At 36.7% G+C, this 22,081-nt stretch overlaps 1 protein-coding gene across 6 annotated transcripts in view; it reads left to right on the forward strand.

Moving 5' to 3' along the window:
• The window catches only part of PCGF5 (polycomb group ring finger 5), a 117,035-nt gene extending 95,162 nt beyond the window's left edge, over positions 1 to 21,873 (forward strand). For 3 of the 6 annotated variants that reach the window (XM_037905809.2, XM_043552357.1, XM_037905810.2), the window contains 4 exons: positions 2,938 to 3,036; positions 4,579 to 4,668; positions 6,777 to 6,836; positions 9,285 to 21,873. In XM_037905809.2, the coding sequence (XP_037761737.1) occupies positions 2,938 to 3,036; positions 4,579 to 4,668; positions 6,777 to 6,836; positions 9,285 to 9,332 (297 nt within the window). In that variant the 3' untranslated portion in view covers positions 9,333 to 21,873. Of the gene's footprint in view, positions 1 to 2,937; positions 3,037 to 4,578; positions 4,669 to 6,776; positions 6,837 to 8,125; positions 9,144 to 9,284 lie in introns of those variants that run through there. The other 3 variants (XM_043552359.1, XM_037905812.1, XM_043552358.1) reach the window with 2 other exon arrangements.
• The last annotated feature ends 208 nt before the right edge of the window (positions 21,874 to 22,081 follow it).

Consider the following 22,081-nt stretch of genomic DNA (forward strand, 5'->3'; position numbering starts at 1 on the left):
TCAATTGAAGAAAGAAAGAGCTCAAGAAAAAAACAGAACTAGAATGGGAGATTAAAAGATTACAAGAAAGTCATACAAATAGGTTCAAAAGAAGAACATCAATGATTAACTAATATAAGGGGAAACTGAATATGTTGATGACAGATGCCACTGAAAAATCCTGTAGGTATCCAAAGCAGATGTCTTATGGAAAAGGAAATAAAAATGATAATCTTTTGGCTCAAAAGCTTAGAGATTCAACAGCAACGTGTTATTCCAGTAAGTAAAAACAATCAGCAAAAGATAATTACACACCCTAATGAAATATGTGCTATTTTTGCTGCTTATTATAAAAACCTCAGTATGTCAGATTATCCAAGCTCTGAAGCTATTCAGAAATATCTGTAAATAGCAGGCTTGCCAAAGATAAAATTGATTAAGCAACTTAAGTTAAAGAAATAACAGAAGAAGAAATGTTAGAGGCAATAGCAAGCATGAACAGTGATAAAACTCCAGGACCTGATGGTGTTCCAACTGAATTTTACAAGATATTTAAGGAGGTATTTGTGGGTCCCTTAAGAGGTACCTTTTGCCCTTTTCTGTTAAAGGAAGAACTTCCACAACCTATGAAAGAAGCTACTGTTATTCTCCCTAAAGTAGGAAAAGATCTTACTTTATGCACTGTTGAATCATGACATAAGTATTTTAGCAAAAATACTAGCTAGCCAATTGCAAAATTCCATGCTCTCAGCTTATATAAATCCAGATCAAACTTGATTAATTAAGGAGAGACAAATGTCAGACAATATTCAGAAAGTACTTGGAATCATCCAAAATGCTGAATCAAGTAAAAATCTGTTTCTTTTGTTATCGCTTCTTGTAGAGAAACCATTTGGTAGAATAGAGTGGAACTTTCTATTTCAAGTCCTGCCCCTTATGGACACTGACCCCCAGTTCCTTAAATGAATAATTGCTTTTTACACCAGTCCAAAAGCAGCTGTGCAAGTTACTGGGGTTAAATCACCACTGTTTGAATTACACAGAGGGACTAGGCAAGGATGTCCATTGTCCATTACTTTTTCACTGGCATGGAGCCTTTTGCACAAAGGACAATGAATCTATCACAGGAATAAAACTTGCAGGAACTTCATAGAATCATAGAATATCAGGGTTGGAAGGGAAGTCAGGAGGTCATCTAGTCCAACCCCCTGCTCAAAGCAGGACCTAATCCCCAACTAAATCATCCCAGCCAGGGCTTTGTCGAGCCTGACCTTAAAAACCTCTAAGGAAGGAGATTCCACCACCTCCCTAGGTAACCCATTCCAGTGCTTCACCGCCCTCCTAGTGAAAAAGTTTTTCTAATATCCAACCTAAACCTCCCCCACTGCAACTTGAGACCATTACTCCTTGTTCTATCATCTGGTACCAGTGAGAACAGTCTAGATCCATCCTCTTTGGAACCCCCTTTCAGGTAGTTGAAAGCAGCTATCAAATCCCCCCTCATTCTTCTCTTCTGCAGACTAAATAATCCCGGTTCCCTCAGCCTCTCCTCATAAATAATGTGCTCCAGCCCCCTAATCATTTTTGTTGCCCTCCGCTGGACTCTTTCAAATTTTTTCACATCCTTCTTTTAGTGTGGGGCCTAAAGCTGGACACAGTACTCCAGATGAGGCCTCACCAATCCCGAATAGAGGGGAATGATCACATTCTTCGATCTGCTGGCAGTGCTCCTACTGACACAGCCCAAAATGCCGTTAGCACACTGTTAACTCATATCCAGCTTCTCGTCCACTGTAACCCCTAGGTCCTTTTCTACAGAACTGCTGCCTAGCCACTCAGTCCCTAGTCTGTAGCAGTGCATAGGATTCTTCCTTCCTAGGTTCAGGACTCTGCACTTGTCCTTGTTGAACCTCATCAGATTTCTTTTGGCCCAATCTTCTAATTTGTCTAAGTCCCTCTGTATCCTATCCCTAATCTCCAGTGTATCTACCACTCTTCCCAGTTTAGTGTAATCTGCAGACTTGCTGAGGGTGCAATCCACGCCATCCTCCAAATCATTAATGAAAATATTGAATAAAAAAATTATCAGAACGTATCTTTAAATACAAGTACTGTCATATTATTTTTAACTAAGCCAAGTATTTCTCTAAAATAAATTTCTAAAGAAATCCATGACTTTGGGAAAGTGGATTTAAAGTAAATTATGTCAATCTGAAATGCTAGCTATAAATTTGCCAGATTCTGAAAAGTCTGCTCCAGAAACCTTGAAGGTACAAATGGGCAACAAATTCTACAAGATACCTGGGAATTTAAATCTCAGACAACCTAGAAGAGCTCTATGATTTAAATGTCAAACAACTATTTCAGCAAATGAAAAAAGATGCGGAGGACTGGAGGAAGTATGCAATTTGGTTAGGAAGAATAGTCCATTCAAAATAAACGTTTTGCCAAGAATATCTTTCTTGTTTCAAAATCTTTCTGTGATTATCTCAGATAAAACCCTTGCAGGAATACAAAGGTGGTTGTTAGAATTTATATGGAACAAGAAAAGACCTAAAGTGAGTGTAGATTCTTTATACAGACCCATTGAATAGGATGGGCTAGCTGTTCCAAATATCTATGGTATTTTCAAACTAGCCAGTGCAAAGCAGTAGCAGATTGGGGGTGCTCTAACCCAGCCAAACACCAGGTCTTTACTGCACAAGAAAATTGTGGCAGTGTAAATGTCACCAGCCTACCTTGGATTAATAAAAAAATCAAGCCTTCCAGAAAGTTATACACATCCTTCATGAATTAATAATAAAACTAAATAAATACAGGCACTACAGTAAAATTAGTTAACAGTAAACATGCCCACTCTAATAAATATTCTTGTACCAAAAGTTGCATACATGCTATTTAAGTGAGGGTGCTTTGTTTCAAAATATCTAACACCCCATCTCTGATATGTTCCTTTAGGGTTTAATGAAGAAATTCATCCGCTGTTCTACACGAGTGACTGTGGGAACCATCAAAAAGTTTCTCAGTTTAAAATTAAAGCTTCCGAGTTCTTATGAGGTAAGTTCTCCTGCCCCCAACTGCAAAATATAAATTTAAGCTTCAGCTAAACAAAGGCTTTTTAAAATAACTCAATCAGTGGGTACAAGGCAGTATTCAGTCTCTGGTACAAGGTTTTCTAAACCTGGAAATGAGCCGGGCCCACTGAAGAGCACTTAAAAAATGGAGCACCCAACTGCACTTGCTACCCAGGCACCTTCATATAAATATTGCTTGTTGCTCAGCTTTGGAGCGACCATCATTTTGTTTTATCAGTAAGGTTAAGATTCTGTCACAGGTATTTTTAGTAAAAGTCAGGGACAGGTTGCGGGCTTCCATGAACTTTTGTTTGTTGCCCGCGACCTGTCCCTGACTTTTACTAAAAATACTCTGGGGAGGGAGGGACAAATAGAGTGCTGCCAGGGGCTTGCAGCTGCTCCAGCCCTTCCACTGCTCTTGCGGCAGGGACTGACCCAACCCCAGCCAGCTTCTTTGGTGGCCCCGGGGCTAGCCGCTAGTCAGCTGTTCCGGGGGGTCACTGCTCCAGCCCCCATGCTGCTCCTGCAACAGGGGCTGACCCAACCCCGGCCAGCTGCTTTGGCAGCCCAGGGCTGACAGCAGCTCCAGCCCTGCCCCAGAAGAAGTCGTAGAGGTCCTGGAAAGTCACAGTATCCATAACAGAATCATATCCTTATGTATTAGTTATCTTTTCAGTTTTTTGATATACAGGTCTGTTTTCTCTTCTTGCCTCCTTTTATATGGTTAATAACAAAAGTGAGCCCTATAGCTATAACTGCTGAGAAAGGAGGAGTGGTGACTAGACACCACCTGACCAAAACATTCTGCAGTTTCAGTAGTGATTCTTCATTTTTACTGTGTAATGTGAAAAGCAGCCCAGTTCTGATAGACTAGCCTATGTCTAAGAACTTATATGGCCTCCATTACCATAGTATCTGAACACCTCATGACCTTTAATATATTTGCCCTCACCATACCTATGTGAAGTGGGGAAGTAATATTGAACTAGCCAGTGGAGCAGCTCTTCTGCTAAGCAGCAATAGGAAAATTTCTAAAAAGTCTCAGTGGAGATAAGACCTGAGTGACGATAAACAGGGGACTCCACAATGCCATTTTTGTAGAAATGCTTCTCACAGACTTATCTCACTTCATCACATTGCTTCCTTCTCCTGCCCTAAGTCCTCAATTAATGAAGAATGGTATTTGCATTTTTGGGTTATTCTTATGTTTTTTAATAAGCAGGAAAGTGTGATAGTCATGTGTGTATCCTTAGGACTGAAAGAGTATTGCAATGTTCAGAGCATCTTCCAAGGCACACTGTAAAGCTTTTCTCTTTACTCAGATAACTGTATAGGATTAATAAAATCAATATTTTAGGGGGAATTCATCTGCATTGACATTTATCAACATGTTATTTAAGTCAATGTATGGTTCATGCACTAAGAATCTCTGGTGGGATTATTAAATACCTAAGAGATTCACTTATTATTTCATTTAAAGTAACAATTTCATATCTGTTGGACTATGTCATCATTTTTTTTAAAGCTGGATGTACTATGCAATGGTGAAATTATGGGGAAGGATCATACTATGGAATTCATCTATATGACAAGATGGAGACTAAGAGGCGAAAATGTGAGTACTTTTATCATTTTTACATGTATTTGTGTGTGCCTGTGTAGAGACAGATTTCTTTATAGAGTTTGTATGGCTTCGTGGCTTGGTCCAAAAGGTGTTCTGTGATCTTTACAAAATTTGTATTTAAAAATTAATCTCACATACTCTTCAGATTATTTATATTAAAAAATTCTAAGATTAGTTATTGAAACACTACAACAGGCATACTATATAAAGTTTGACATTCAGAATTAGCAGGAATACAAAGTTTGAATATATGTTCTAATTTTGAATTCTTAGGTGAAATATCTGAAACCACAAACACTTAGTCATCCTGGGAATTTCAGCTGAAATAGTATGATCCCTTAACTTGCAAAAGTCTAAGAGTTTGTGTCCAATCATTCTGTATTCAGAATGCTCTATTTATAATACGATGGGACATTCAGAAATCATTCGAGCCATCTAATTATTTTGACATTGCTTAATTCTGTATTCATGTCATGTACAGTAAACATATAATAATGTCCACAACAGATAGGACAGCTAATTTTCTACCCCCACATATATAGTTTAGAGAAGCAATAGCTGTCTTGCTGAAGGACATTTCTTAGGGATCAATAATCAAATTGAGTTAGTAACCCTTAGGTTTGTTTTGGACCATTAACTACTCCCATTTGATCACTAATTGTCAGAAATCATCTCATTGTCTGTTGTATTTATTTTATCTTTCTTTTATATGTTCATTCATGTTATATGTGGTTATATATTCTGCTTTTACCTTGCAAGGCTTTGGATTGTGTGCAAAGTGGTTGCATCTCAGTGCAAGGGGAAGCTGCACATGGGTTCAATTAAGGTTAAGTACTGGTGTAGTTTTACATACTGAGCTGTAGTAAATTCCAGAGCACCCCCATCACTCTGTTTTTCTGATTTACAAGTACTCACTGTGGCATGGGCAGAGGAGATGGGATTAAGCACAATGATGATCAAACAACTTGCAAACTTCTTTAACAGTTTTACCTTTAAACCTAGAAAGACCTTTAAAAAATTAATTTCTGCATAGCAAATATTGACTGGGTTTGAGGACAGAATATTGCACAGAGATTAAAATAGCTATCAAGAATGCAATTTTGCACCATCAAAGAGTGTTTTAATCTAAGAGTAGTATTGCCCTTGAATCCAGTTGATATTTGTTTTACTAACCTTCTGAATTTTGGTAACATTGCTTGTGCTCTAAGGAAATATTGAGGAGAAATGAGGCAATAACAATAATAGAATGCATTCAAGATGGCTGAACTACTGCCTCCTGTCAACACATGGATCCCTGACAGTTGTATTGGTTTGGAGGCAATATTTGGACAAATGCTCATATTTGCATCAGCTTAAATTTTTCAAAAAAATTAAAAGAAAAACTTTTTCTTGGGTATATATGATGTTACTGAAAACTCAGTGAAATTTTATGGATTATTTATAGTCCCACAGAATCTCCAGGTGATGCATTCACCTTTTCCATTGGAGAATTATAAATTATTCTTAATAGCCAATGATTGCAAACCAAAACCAACAGAAAAAAATATAAAATGTATAATACTATCATCTTTGAAGTAGCTCAGGTCTCTTCAGGGTGCTATTCCTGCCTGGGTGAAATATTTCAGAAATTATGTTGGTAACAAACTCTCCAGTTATTAATCTGTTTGGAAACTTCTTTTTTTTGGTGGGGGGGGGAATTATCAAGAAGGTTATAGTAAGGCAGCTCCAGTGATATATGCTCTTCTGTGGTTGTCTAGCCCCTGGTCAAGTTGGTTTTAGGCCAAAGTGTGGTACAGAAGCTATACTAGTTCTTAGCTGATAATCTCTTTCTTTGATGGATGAAGCTCAGTTAAATCCATTATCTGTGTCTATGACACTGTTCACTGTGACCTTTTGTGGACACACCTCTGGACACTAGGAGAGCTAGATATAGTCTAAGAAACAATGATAATTTATTCCTTGGAAAATGCTTTTCTATTTTAAAAATAATTAATTTTAATTCTCTAATTTGAAACAAAAAAAATTAAATGATTGATGATAAATGTATGTGTCCAGTTGTGGATGCCTCTTATCTGATCAGAAAATCATCTCCTCCGCAGTTTCGGTGTCAGAACTGCTCATCTTCGCAAGTCTGCTCACAGGATGGCACTTTTTATCAGGTAAGAGGCACTCACGACTGTACATATTACATATCCTGTCAACATTTTAATTGTAACTCGTCATTGTGGAGGTTTTATAACTCTATGTTCCTCTGAGCTAAAACTTGACATATAAGGTCTAAGTCGTCTATTTATTCATTCCATAAAGCTTGTATTGAATTAATGAAGTACACTCAGGAGTTTTAAGGCTTACGATTTTTTAAATAAAGGCTTTTTATCTTCATGCTTCAGTGCATACAATGATCACCAGCAGGGTGCTAAAAGACGTCTCCACTCTTCCCTTTCTCCCCTTGTCCTCCCTCATGATAATACTGCATGGTTAGGGACTGCATGGTACTGCATGGTTAGGGACATAATGGAAGTTTATACCTCTCTAAAGCATCCAAAATTGGCGAGTAAAGAAATGTTAGATTTTGCTAATGTTGTGTTCCTTTTTACTGCTTTAAAATTTGGAAATGGGCTGACATCCCAGCTTCATATCCCTCTAATGGAGCAAACAAAAACTCTAGATCTAAACACCCCAAAACATTGGAATCGAAATCTGATCAAAACTTTCTCAAATTTTCATATTGTTCACAATGGGTGTTCTAATTTGGCCAATTTTAAAGAAGATTTCAAGCTGCAAATTTGGATCTGAACCTGGTTTCAGTGTTTGATTTGAGCCCATCTCTATTAAAAATGGCTGTTTTTTAAAAATGACCCCAAGTAATATTTTTCTTACATGGAAAACCAAAATTAATGATCGAGGGTCAAATTCTGATACAAATGACACTTTGCAATTGTGCTGACTTCAGTTGAGTGACTTGGGTGTAACTGAGGACAGAATTCAGTCCAAATAAAAGGGTGTTCTAGAAAAACATTGTTGTTCACGCATCACAATTTGTATTTGTTCAGTTAGCTCAACATTTCTAGTGGTATGCAGACTTTGTCCACAGCAGTTTTGAGTATAGTATCGTCTCATACTAAATTTTAGGGGTGTAATTGTCCTCAGTGCTTGTGTGTAATTCCCATTAGTGTTAATAGAAGTTAGGTGCTTGTGTTCAGAAGCAAATACATAGTCTGCAAGACCAAGCATTAGTTTGAGGTGTGAAAGATTCTTAAATGTTAAATGGGATGGTTTCCTATTTCTCATGTAGTAATCATATACTGGACTAAATAATCTGAGATTGAGTTTATTTGAGCATATGGTTATTACTTATAACAAGAACTCACTTAAAGTGCTTTCTGCCTTCTCACCCAAATGCCCTGGATACTATAAATACCTTTGCTCTAATTGTCTGATTTTTCAGATTTCCACACCTAAAAGCCCACAACAATTGTGATCACTCCAATTTCTGACTCTTTTTCTACCATAGTGAGAAAAATTCATTAACTTCTTGCATAAGTCTTGAATGCAATGGTTATTCTTTTTTTTTTGGTCTCTGAGATTCATCTGTTGTATTTGAAGAATGAAAAAAGAATGCAATATTTTTTTTGCTAATGATAATTTTGTTAAACCTCAGTAATTCCACCCACACAATTAAAGAAGTTTGTACCTCAACTGTTGTCCCTTCTGCTAGTGAAGTCAGAGGCTATTTGAACCCCATGCTACTGTTGACATAATAGACCATTCCTGATTTTGTGTTAGAGAAGCTTCAACACTGAAGTAAAGTTATGTGGAGAAAACATCAGACTTAGACTGAAAAAATATACATTATATAAATGGAACTTTCAGCAGCAAGTGACCACAAGAGCCACCTTCCTTCCCTAATCACAGTGCTCCTCAGTTTATGTATCCAAATGGATGTGTTGCATTTTTGTGAATGCACGATTGAGAGCTATTGAAAATGCAGTCCTGAATGAATATGAAAATAAGGGAAATATTTTCAGGAGATTTCAGTCCTCCTTTCTCATGAAAGCAAGTGACTGGTTGACTTGATTTTCAAAAGAGTTGAGTAACTGCAGCTTACATTGGTTAGTACTGGTTATAATGGGAGCTGTTGGCTCTCTGTACTTCTGAAATATCAGGCCAAGTATGTCATCTTAGAATTGATTTGATCAATATGGGATAAAAACATCTTGTGAATGTTTTTGTCAAATCTAACAGCACAGGAATACCTGAATTATTTCTAGGATCACACAAGTGTGATTCCAGTATGTCATACATACAATTTAAGTTATGTAGCATGTGTATTGTGTATGGATGATATAATTATAATCTGACTCGTGAACTCACCGTGAAAAAGAGACTTTTCATTGTATTTTTGAAATCTGGTTGTGGATGTAAATTTTATTGAAATGTATAAAACCACATTAATCTAATGTTCACCCTAGAGGTAAGTTTTTAACTTTCCTTACGGTACGGTTTAATTATATCTTGTTTGTATTTCGTATAAACCATGCCTTCATGTTATCCTTGTTTGTCTTTTTTTGTTTGTTGTTGTGTTCTTCTTTTGTTTTTGTTTCTAGTCTTACCCTATGGTACTGCAGTATCGACCCAGAATTGACTTTGGTTAGACCAAAGGGCTGGATCCCACTGAGATGAATCCTGCACTATTTGTTTACCCATCGACAGATTGCACAATGAATGGATGTGCCTGGACTAAGGGGACACAACCAGACTTTCAGCATGCAAATAAGGACATTGTCTTTCTTAAAATTGTCAATTGCATCTTTGTTGTTTCTATTAGAGCAAGCCAAGTGCCATTCTGTTACTGAAATGTGCATAAGATATTTGTAGTATCTTAAAAGTGTGCTGCAAGTCATAGCCAAAATCATGACGTGTATAGTCAAGATTCAAAAACTACAGAACATTTTGCCTGCCTGTTAGAAGAGTTTTCTGGTCCTAATGTTGATTACACTAGCAAAATGGCAGAATGCTCATTCCATGTGGTGTTGCAATTGTCACATATTTACTATTTTACTGATTATTGTTGTATAAATGATAGCGAACTGTACAAAAAGTTATGGATTATACCTTGAAAATATTTTGTATAGAAAATATATTTAGAACAGTGGTGATTGTGCCACTACATTTTTCTTGTTAAGTTTCTCATGCGTCCAGGTATAGCTCGCTCATGAGTGTGCAGCAGTCCTTTTTCAATGAATGAAGATTATCCTTACAACAATATTAGAACATAATAATTCAACTAAGCCATTTTAAATTGTCTAAATAGATTCTGCCAGTGTCACCTAAATAGCACAATAGCCCTCGTGAGTGCAAAATTGTATGATTGGCCTAGAGATTGGAAAATGATATACAACTATTTAGGATAATGGCAGCTGGTCAAATTACATTTCTTTTAATAAAGTCAGTGTAAAAGTGAGGTTAAAATCATTTAAATATCCAATAAAAAAGCAGAAATTCCTGTCTGAAATTACACCATATGACAAACATTTATATATCTTTTGTCACTCTGTTGTCATTCACATTAAGGATTTCTTTTTAAGATTGGGTTTAGATGTGTCCAAGTGTGGCATATAATAGAGTATAATAATACAAACTAACATATTTCAAAATACACAGCTTTAATGGCATTAAATTTCTGTTATGTTTATCTGGAGTTCAGAAGCTATTGCAGATTAATTTAATTAGTTATTGTCGCATCTTAAAGCTAGTTCCATAAAACTAGAGGTAATGCAATGTAGTAGATAAGCAGTCTGATGAAAATAGGCTGTTTAAGGCATTTTTTTTCTCAGACCTGGTGGTGGTGGGGGAAAAATGTGATTTTTGCCTTAGGTATCACAAATATAATGGTTCTAGTGAAGAAAATTGTATTAAGGTTTCTGGTAACATTGCAGGGAGCATTATATTTCATATATTTTTCTGTAGTCTTCCATTGTCTTTGCTCAGTTTACAAGTCAGAGTGGGTTTTTTATTTCAAACTCTGCAGAGATACTTACAGTTCAATACTTGGTATAATTTCTACTTAATGCACAGCTACCAGCATTCCTACTAACTTTTATATGACTTTATGTATACAACAAAAAGGAAACAAATTGACTTTCAGAAGCTACTATAGAATGAATTACTCAAGCTTTGAAAATCAAACAAAAAACCTAAATAAAAAACCACAGGGTCAAAGCATAAAAGATAGATGATGGGAAATAGCTCCTGTAGAAGTTTGGTGTCAGTACAATTTATATGTGTCGGGCATGCAAACAAACATGCATTACGGGTGAAATGGTGGCCCCTGAAGTCAATGGGAGTTTTGCCATTGACTTTAGTGACAACAGGATTACATCCTGTTTGTACACACTGAGTCAAATCCTACCTTTGTGTTCCAAAAGCCACATAACAAGGGGGAGTAGAGACATTGCCCATAGCATTCTGTTAAGGAATCCTGCCATTGCAGATGAAGATTGCATATAATGTGCTGACACAGGGTGCCATGGGAAACACTCTGATACTCCCTTCTGCAGGCACAGTGTGCTGACTGGTTTTGGGGCTAGCAGGGTCATACAGTTGATAGAAACAGATGCACTTGCTGGTTGCAAAGGCTAGTCACCTCTTGCCCTCCCAGTCCATGGCATGCTTGTTCCCAGTCCATGGCACGCTCGTTGGCAGATTTGACAAGCTGCTCCATGGTGGTAAACCCCCAGCTCCTACACAGAGCCTTAACAAATGCAGTGGTACTCTTGACAGACACAGAGGTCTGCCCACATGGATCAGCTTGCAGGAGGGGGATCCAAATTTCTATTGCATATCAATGTTATGTGCATCATACTAAATTCCTTTATAAAGTAGCAATAGGATGTTATTTCTAAATATTTACATGTATGTACAAATGACACCTTACAATTTTTATGCCCTTCACATCATAGAAGTATTGTTTTTATGCCAGGAGTATTTTCAGGGTGGCTTCACGTTAAAATGAAAGGTTTGTTTCAAAGCTTTTGGTTTCAGTTTGTCATAAAATTAATAGCAATATTTCAAGCTTAATTTTTAGTTGATCTGGGGGAGACAATGTATTTCTTCAGTTGTATATTTGCTGGTTTGGTACATTTGGACTGGGTGTTTTAAACAAACAGAAGGACAGCACAGAATTTGTCGGCAGTGTTATTGTAGCCATGTAGTCTCAGGATAGTCGAGAGACAAGTTAGGTGAGGTAATATTTATTGGACCAACTTCTGCTGGTGAAAGACAAGCTTTCAAGCTCACAGAGCTCTTCTTCAGGTCTGAGAAAAGTACACAGTGTGTCACAGCTAAATACAAGACGGAACAAATTGCTAAACGTAAGGAGTTAACACGTTGCAAGAGACCATTCAGGTCATTAAGTGAGCAGTTAACACCTCTGCAGTCATGGGACAAAGGAGGACTAGTGGAGCACAGATGGTTATAATGAGCCATAAATCCAGTGTCTTTATTGAGTCCATGATTTTTAATGTCTAGCAGAGTTGTGAATTTTTTCCAGCTTTTGAAGGTGTTATGCGGACTTCCTTTGAGGATGAGGATAGGTCAGATATGGAGTGATGGCTTTTTGAAAGGTGTTTGGTCACGGGTGATAGGGTGTTTTTTGTCTTTTATCATTTTTCTCTGTGAGTTCATTTGAGAGTATAGTGATTGTCTGGTTTCACCCACAGTTGTTAATGGGGCATTTAGTGCATTGAATGAGGTACACCACATATTGTGTTAGGCATGTGTAGAACCCATGGATCTTGAATGGTGTATTGTGGAAGATACTGATCATTATAAAAGTGGAGATATGTCATCCAGGTTTTGCATCTGTTGTTCTGGCAGGGTCTAGTGCCACTTTGAGTTGGTGTATTCTGGTCTGTGGGGAGCTTGCTTCTGATGATGACCTTGGTAAGGTTGGAAGGTTGTTTGAAGGCCAGAAGAGGGGGTTTGGGAAAGATTTATTTCAGGATGTGGTCCCATCGAGTATGGGTTATAATTATTTAATGATTCCCTATATGGGTTCCAATGTGGAAACACCATATTACCTGTGGGTAAACATTTTTCTCAAATATTTTTCCCACTTTATCTTGAATGATCTCTTGAAACGTGTTAACTTTTTATTTTTAACTGTCTGTTCCATCTTGTATTTAACCATTGGCAATCTGAGTATCTTTCCCAGACCCAAAGAAAAGCTCTGTGAGCTTGAAAGCTTGTCTTTCATCAACAGAAGTTGGTCCAATATAAGATTTTCCCTCACCTACCTTGTCTAACACACAATTTATCACTTTGAGTCCATTCTTAAGGCCATGCCATAGACAGAATTTTGCACCCAACCAACAAATTCATATTGGATTTAGCATGGCCACTGAAAATTCTTTTTACTCTATTATGAGGGCCCATGAGTGACAATGAATAGAGATTTGAATGTTTCATAAGATTTTCTGCATTCTAAGTTCAGGAAGCCAAAAATTTGTCTTGCTCAGAATTGACAACTGTGTTATTTCATGGTTTTTGTTTGTTTTTTAAATCCAGCTCAGAACTGGATTAGGGAAGTCAAATCTTCTTCACTATAAGTTCGAAAACTAAGGACAGATACATTTTCAATGTACTTAGCTGAGTATCCTGTCTTTCAGTGCTTTTATAAACATACGATCTAGCTACCTACAAGTATGAATTTCAGATATGACAGCATAGTGCCTGCTTGTGGTTTGGTTGAATGCTTGTCCTAGGGGTTAGATGCCAGCCAAATTGATATCTATATGGGCAGTTTGCATAACACAAGTGCTGTCTCTCCTGCAGTAAATTCCTCTTTTCTTATACTGCATAGGTGTGACATGTCTACAGATATGTATGTGTGATTATCCCTGTTGATACATTGTGCCAATTAAAAAATAAGACAAATGTAAGAATAGTCAAGTGCATGACACTTTTGAGTGCCAAAGTCAGATTATAATGCAGTGGGAACATGGGTATTCAATGAAAATCACACAGCGTCTCCAAATAAAACAGGACACTACTACGTACAGGCATGCTTGATGTGGACATTTAAATAGCAGACAGTGTCTCACCACTGCATAAAGTCAATCAGGAAGGAAGAAAATAGCTGAGCCCCCAGTAGTTATTCTGCAATTATCCATATTGTTGGTTCCCACCTGCAATGGGGGGTGGTCAGACCTAAAATGAGACACTTTCCCTAATTGTACAACCTTTAACTCTATCCCACACGTTTAGGTTTTTTTCTAAAATGAGAGCCCACAAGTTACATCCACCTCCTTCCCCCAGATAGCCCATTAATAGAAGTCAAATGTAATGCCTTTTGTTAGACTAGAAATCTGTATGCAGTGTATGTCCTCTAACATACTGTAAATTAAGAGTTTACAGAATAGAATCTTGTAAGATCTCAAAAGCATATATAATACAAATCTATTAGATTAGCATGAAATGTGCATTACATTGTGAACTATTAAACTACCTTGACTAAGGGCCCAATCCTGCAAACACATGAATAATTCTTATTTGTCTGAATAGCCCCCACTGTAGTCATTGGAACTTATCACTACAGTAAGGATTATTCAGATAAATGTTTTCAGAATCAGACCCTAACGTATGGTGTGCTCAGATAGGAAACAATGTGCAACAAAAATGTAACTTCTTTTTAATGACATTTTATAATGTAAATTATTTTGACTCTTCTGGTTTTACTGAAAATGTTATTTAAAGGAAAATGGTGGATTACTAATATAGAATATCTTTTAGACCCACTTTATACATTTTAAATAAGAATATTTTTCTGTGTATTATAAATGGTCTCAATATTTTCAGTAATAGTATTTCTCAATAGAACTCTACATAGAAGAATCTTCCTTCAAGTGAAACAAGCTGACATCAAAGAAATATTTTCTGTTAATTAGGCAGTTTAAATATGGGCAAATACAGTATCTCACATACTAGAAACTATTTAAAAAGGATGAGTCTTATGTTGAGTCAATTTTATCTTCCCCTAAGCAATAATCTTGAATTCTGGATCCTTATCTTTTTCCTTAGTCTGAGATATTTTGGCTGTATTTCTCTTACAAATTCCAGGGGCAACTCAGATTTGTCCATTGTGGTTTAGGATTTAAATTCACTTTCTGCAGCAGAGTGGTAGACAAGGCTCCCATCTTATCCATTGCAATCCTAGCTTTTTAAAGCTGATTTTGTGACAGCAGCAACCAAAATCTTTTGCTCTCTACTCTCCCATAGTGAACCAAAATTTGTAGGGCTTTTCTCCCTAAATGGGACCACCCCTGAGCTCTTTTGCTCTATTTGTTTTCCATTTCCATATCACCACAGAGGTCAAGAGGCAATCTATTTGCCATAAGGTCTGAGAAGCTACAGAAGGGCATTCCATGGAGTTGCAGCAAAACCACAAAAGCCAACTCAGCCAGACACTAAGGGCTTGTGTACACAAACATTTAATTCCCCGCAAACTGCAGTGTGAATATACCCTACACTAGCCTGCTCTCGATCCTGCTGACAAGTATTAACAGTTCATTAATACAGTTTCATTCAGTTAATAAAAGAACTGTTAATGCACGTCAGTTAGTCCATGGCAAAATAAGGCAGGGTAGATTCACATCCCAGTTTGCCACAAACTAGAGAAGCCCTAACTGATTGAAGTTCTTGACAGCATAGTTATTCAGTGCCAATTCTCTGAGTTTCAAAACACACCAGCGGAATCCTACCTGGAGAAAAGCTTGATACAGTGCTAGCCAATTACATGGACTAGCCAAAGTGTTTGCTCCCACTCCAGTCAAGTTGAAGGATGTAAAGGTCCTTTTATTCCTATCCACAATGGGGTAAGAACATAAGAAGAAAGCCCAAACCAAGAAATGAGTCCAACTCCTCTTTCCAGCTCATTCAGTTTGAGCAGTCAAGTAGGCCTACAACAGTTTTCAGTCAAGTAGGCCTACAAAGCAGGGTATTCCCTTTTCCAGATACCTCATTCTAATTGATTTCCAACAGGTAAGTTCAGAACCGAGTGAAGCAGAGATGCACCCTGGAGTTCCAGACTCCTCCACATCTCTTTTTCATCCCTCTTCAACCTCGCAAGACAACTAAAAACATCAAATAATCCTGAAGGAGATCTCACACCTGAAGGAAAATGTCCTGGTTCAGTCAGACAGTCACTTGGAGTAAGAAGCAATAGAACTTGTCCCTCAAAGATTCGGGACTCTGCTTCATATTCTTCAGAGTAAGAAAAAGATGAGGAGAGTCCAAGCGGTCTTAGACAAGGAAAATGAACAGGTTGACAAAATAGAAAATATTCAGATAGAAGAATTTTCTGAGGCCCTCTCAAAGTATCATTCACCTAGGAGTTGAATGCAGCCTTACCAACACAGGAAAGATTCAACATGGCCCACGCACTGATCTTTAAGTTGTGCATACTTGCAGCCCCTTGGTCTTCTGGCCTTGTACATAGAAATTACACCCTAGACAAGAGTGCATATGGTATTACGTCAAGGATTTCTCTTATGAGCCTGGAACTGTCACAACAAGAGATGTGTAGGAAAGCAGATATTATCCAGAGTGTTTCAGTGATTCATTTGGTGGTGATGGGAAGCCCATATGATTGTAGCAACTTCCTTCTGCAGTCCAGATACCAAAATCCAGACTTCTGGTATCAATCTTTCAGGATGGGGAACACACCTGGAGCACCACAATAAACAAAGTTAAAAAAGCTCCAGAGCATCAGGTTCCCAGATTTGGCTCTTTGAGACTTCAGCTCTTGCCTTAGGGAAGGAGCATGTTCTAGTTCAGTCATGACCATGGCATAAATAAATTGACATGAGGACATGAGAATTTCAAGTCTAAGTGCCAAAGTAATGCAGATTTCCTCCTGAGAATAAACTCATCTATTTTCCAATAAAGCAAGCCACATAGGAGCTGTCCACAATGCTACAAGCTTTCGCAATCCAGACCTTTGAATCAATGATACATAATTCCCTGTATTTCCTTATAGTAAAATTATGCGTCATGTCAACCAGAAGAGTTTCAGAAAACATTGCTTTTAGAAGACATAAAGCCTTACTACATCTTCCAGGAGGACAAGATAAAGCTCTTTCTACTCTAGAGGCATTCATAAACAAGGTTAGCCCATCAGTACTTCATGGGAGATCATTCATTCATTTTGTCCAATACCTCACATTTGGAGAGGATAAAAGCATGGCATATCCTACATGTGAGAAGAACAGTGAAAATATACCTTAGTAGAACCAATCAATTCAGAAGAATATTGATTGTTTTGTTTTTGCCCATAATGCCTGGGCTAAGCCAGCTAAATCCTCCATAGTCAGGTGGATCTAGTCCTGCTTCACCAAAGCATATTCAGCTGTAGACAGACTGATTCTAGAAGGGATCAGAGCCTACTTAACACTTTCCAAGATGACTTTCAGGGCAGAAAGAGCTTGAGCCACCACAGAAGAAATCTGAAAAACTTCCACCTGGTCATCTATCAACATTTTAGTAAAACACTATTGGCTTGATCTTCCCTTCTCAACTGAAGCATCCTTCTGTGGGAATGTGCTCCAAACAGTGATCCCAGAATAGATTAATGCTACTAATTTTAGAGAAGGGGAACATTTTCCTTATCTTACTCATCTTTACTTCCCAGCTAATTTTTTTCCTTACTACTCACTACATCCCAGATGTCTCAGATAGATGGGAGGGAGAGGTCAGGATCTTTCAGATGGGATTTCTAAGTAGGGTTTCCTTTGACACAAGACATTCTGCTGGTGTTTTTACAATGGTCACTTCTGAATCCTGTCATTACCATTAAGAAGTTTGTTTCCTTTACTGATAAGCAATTTAATGTTTCTATACAGCTCTGGAAGCACTTCAAGAGTGGTGGTAGGTGTGTGGAAAAGCCCGTGGACCTGAGCTGCCTCTTGTATTTGTAGAAAGAGAGGTGCAGCTCTAATGTTTCAAACTGCAGGAGAGGCCAGTCCCATAAGATAAAGATTCCATGATTATATTAATGAACCAAAGAGAGGCATTAGATTGAATTTGCATATTGCTATGATATATGTACTTTTTCTTACAGTATATATATAAATTTTTTCTAGCAGATATTTTTAAAGGGGGCTTAATACATGACATATAAAAGGATGGATGGGATGAAAATAAATTATTTTTTTTCCCTTAAGGTGATGAGTAGCAGGCAGGGTTTGGATTAAGAGAGAATGGTGTAGTATATAAAATTCTTACAAGGGTAAAACATTTTTGTGCTGCTGGCTATAGTCTACGTTTTCTATTGCAAACAAAGGTGAAGCAAAGATGTTTACTGTCAAAGTGAGAAGCATTTATTCTGTGGTGATATTCTGGTCCCATAACTGTGTTTTGTATTCTATCAGGTGATTAGCAATGTAGATGTTGCCGTTGTGTCTGAGGGATTTTGGTGCAGTATAATCAGTTGCTCACTGTACCTTTTTACTGGAAAACTGAATTCTGATTGACTTAAATTACTCCGTGCATCTGCCTATCATACATTTAATTTATTCATAAAGTTTTTTTTAAAGACTATATTTTTATGACTTATTTGCTTGCCTAATAGTTGTAAGGGACATTTTAATACCAAAGGTCAGCCATCGAGAAACTGACTTGGAATGAAGCATTGTCATTTTCCGTTGAGGAGTGCAGTGGACATCTAGTTAGTCAAGTGTAATGCATCTGGTATCAAACAAACGTATGTTACTGGTGGTAGCTGTTTATTGCCAAACTAGAGTTTGGCATACCTGTCAATTTTTGAATAACAGATAAATTATTGGAAATTAGCATAAGGATTGAATTTACCAGTCATGGGTAGAAAGAATGGTCCCTTTTAGGTCATGGGTAATGTCTGTTAACAAAAAGAAGCATAAAGGCTTGCATTACTGATATCTGTGCTATACCTGGCCTGTGAACTAATAAAATACTTCCGTGCACTGTCAATCTCATAAACCTTCTGAAGCACAAAATATTCACCAAGATACTTTTGGGTTTTCTAGCTGTAGCTTAGTGAATTTTTGGAGGGTAAAAAGAACAGACTTGGAGGATCATGCAAAGATGTTAAAGTACATTTTACAGATTTTATAGCTATTTTTTTAGCAAATGGCATTGCTTTCAGTAACATCAGACTATTGATTAGTAAAAATATCAAGGTTATTTTGTGTGTGGTGCAGTAAAAATAAAAAATTAGATAAATCTCTTGCATTTCTTTTCCAGGATAGTCCTGAACTACATTGGAAAAAACAGAACAATTATTTAAAGAGATTTTAAAATCTGTCACTTAAAAAATTGCAGTAGCTCTTATTTCTTTTCTTTTTTTTCAGGAGTAGAAACTTCCTGGAATAAACATTAAGCAATGGATAATTTTGTAAATATTTTCCCAAATGCAAACTCAAAAATATTTTGCATTTTAAAAAAAATCAATGCAAAGCCTGATCTATTAGACGTTCCAGGCTACCGAATAGTCTTTATAGAGTACTCTAAATGGCATTTTTTTGGATGGGGGCCTAAGTGTCCTTATATAAGCTGTGATCCAAGTAAAGATAAGAAAGGAGCTTGTGGTGGGCAGTAATTCTTCCTTGCATCTGGTCAGTGGCTATCCGTTTTTAATACAACAGCCCTCACAATACTTATAGATCATAGAACGTATTGTAATGTTATGTTGCTAATTTTCTTTTAAAATATAAAATATTTTAAGCTTTTTGTCAAAAGTGGTAACACCTTATTACAAATGAACCTTTTTGTGGTTGTAAAATTTAGCTTATAAATCATTCAAATTGAAGTGAAAAAAAATACCAGGTCATTGTTAATGACTTAGTCTATCCTACTACTAAGAATATATGTATTTTTATAAAGGAAAAGCACTTGTAGATATTTAATCAGTCCAATATCTATGTTTATGTTTTGAAAAAACAAAAAGCTGCTTAGAGAATCACTTAAATATTTTTATTTTTGTGCTCAAATGCATTCTCAGTTGATTTATGGAATGTTTATTCTGTATAAAGCTGTATAGTTGTTACAGCTGGGCTAAATGCATTTTATACCTGGACTTAGCCAAGTATATCTGACCATGCTACAAAAAATGTCTACATTATCAATAATTTGATTGCATAACATATAATGACGGTGCTGTTTTTTCATTTTTGACATTATTTTCTTCCTACCTTATAACATTCCTACTTCATTGTATTTGTTGTGATACAGCAAATTTCATTGTGAGGGTCACATTCCAATGGATGTTTTAAGGTATACAATATTTACATAGTCCATTTACAGTTTATGCAATCCATAAAATTATCTAAAATTACAACAGATTTGCAAGACATCAGTATTTAATAGCAAATTCCCCACTGAATGAAAATGACATACCAGATATGTGAAGCAAATAGTATTTTCCTAGTGCCGTGGGACATATCTGATACTCGATATTTTTTAATTTTAGGAAACTGCTGCTGGAACATATGCATGTTACAACTGCACCTTTTGAGTTACTAGTACATAGTAATTTGTACCAACCGTACTTTTAAACTACTTTTTTGAAAACACAAAAAATCACATGATATGACATTAGGACTTAATCTCATGGAACCATGGACACTGAAATGGTGAAATTGCAATGATGGCTAAATTGCCATTCTTAACCCATTTTTTGTGCCAGCTTGCACTGTAGTATATCTAACATCTAAAAGAACCCAGCAACACACACACACCATTCCAAATGAATTCTACCAGATCACTTAAAGACAGATGGCCAGACTCTGATCTCAGTTCCACACGTGTAAACCCACAGTCTTCACACAATGGGACTCTGCATGGGTCTTCACTAACAGGTCCTTAGGCTGGGTCAGAGCTCTAGATTTGACTTTAATGGTGTTTCTTTGCTTTTACATTCATGTAACTTAGACTTGAATATGGCCAAGTGTTCCCACCTTAACTCTGAATTTCCTTACATTTGTGGCATCTGTCATATCTCTAACATTAGTCACACTTAATCTTTTGTGTTAGTTTTCCATAAGTTTGTAAAGTTTAGTAACTATAATCCCAGAAGTCCACAGTAAATTACAATATTACAATCCTAAATGTGTGTAAATATTTACATAATTAAATAGTGAGAGGATTTTATTCAATAGACTGCAAATACTTGGTAAAACCATTACCATATTAATACACTTACGCTTTTCTTAAGTTCCTAAAGTAGTCAGTATTTTTTAAACATCTTACAATTTGAATATTTTACACTTTTTAAATTTCTTGTTAAATAGCTACTAATAGTATGTCCATATTAAATCAATGGGGGCTCAACATCTCAGGGTCAACAAAGTAGTATTTTAGAGTCTCAAACCACTTTGAGTTATAAATGTAATATATATGTAAAATATATATTGCAGCCCTATATATTTTTTTAAGTAACCAAATGAATATTTTTGTTAGTGTATAAAACAAGTACTGTCGTTTCCCTTCCCCCCTCCCCCGCTCTGCCAAAGGTCACTCGAATATTCTTTTCAGCTGAGTTATAACTCTTTTAAAAAATAGAGGGTTGTCCTGAAAAAGGATGATAAACCTATAACTACATTAGAACAAGTGAACACTTCTATAATTAGGTACTGAGTTGGTACTAGCCTTCATTTGGCAAAATCGGGTCTGTGTTGTATTTTGATGCAGAGAGAATTGAGTTTGTTTGGAGTTATATCTACATTTGTAAAGAGGGTAAATTTTAGTACAATGACTCATGCAAACTCTGTAAATGGACATTTTAAGAAATATATTTGATATGTAACAGTTTCTTATTGTGATTGTATGTATGCTTCAGTACCAGTGATGTTAAATTGAGTGTTTCATGTAATTGTCAAGAATATCCACGGCACCTTCATTTACTGCTATAGTAAGTTACAATTGTGTAAGGTCCATATGCTGCAAGATGCCTCTGGCCCAGTTGAATTAATCCTATGAAAAATCTAGATGAGCAAGAAGTATAACTAATCTGCTTACTAGCACTGAATTGCTCCTTTCTGAAAGCAATAAATATATTCATGTTGTAACATCTGTTGTGCAGCCTACAAATACAAATTGTTTTGTTGCATTTTGTTTTCTATATAATTTATTTTGTGCAATAAAAAGTTTCTCTGGTTTCTCTGACTTTTCTCTAGATTGTAAAAATATTTGAATTCACATTTCCTAATTTCAAATCTAATCATGCAGGCTTTATAGACCAATTAGATGGCAGGTGCCTTACTTCAAGGAGTCTCTTTTTGCAATACTTGATTTAACGCTCAATCCTATATGATGCTTAGTGCCTCCTAGAGGCGTGGTGTGTCCTGGTCATTGATGGCACTCAGCTAACCAC

Source organism: Chelonia mydas, chromosome 7, assembly GCF_015237465.2.
Source record: "Chelonia mydas isolate rCheMyd1 chromosome 7, rCheMyd1.pri.v2, whole genome shotgun sequence".
Classification (NCBI taxonomy): Eukaryota; Metazoa; Chordata; order Testudines; family Cheloniidae; genus Chelonia; species Chelonia mydas.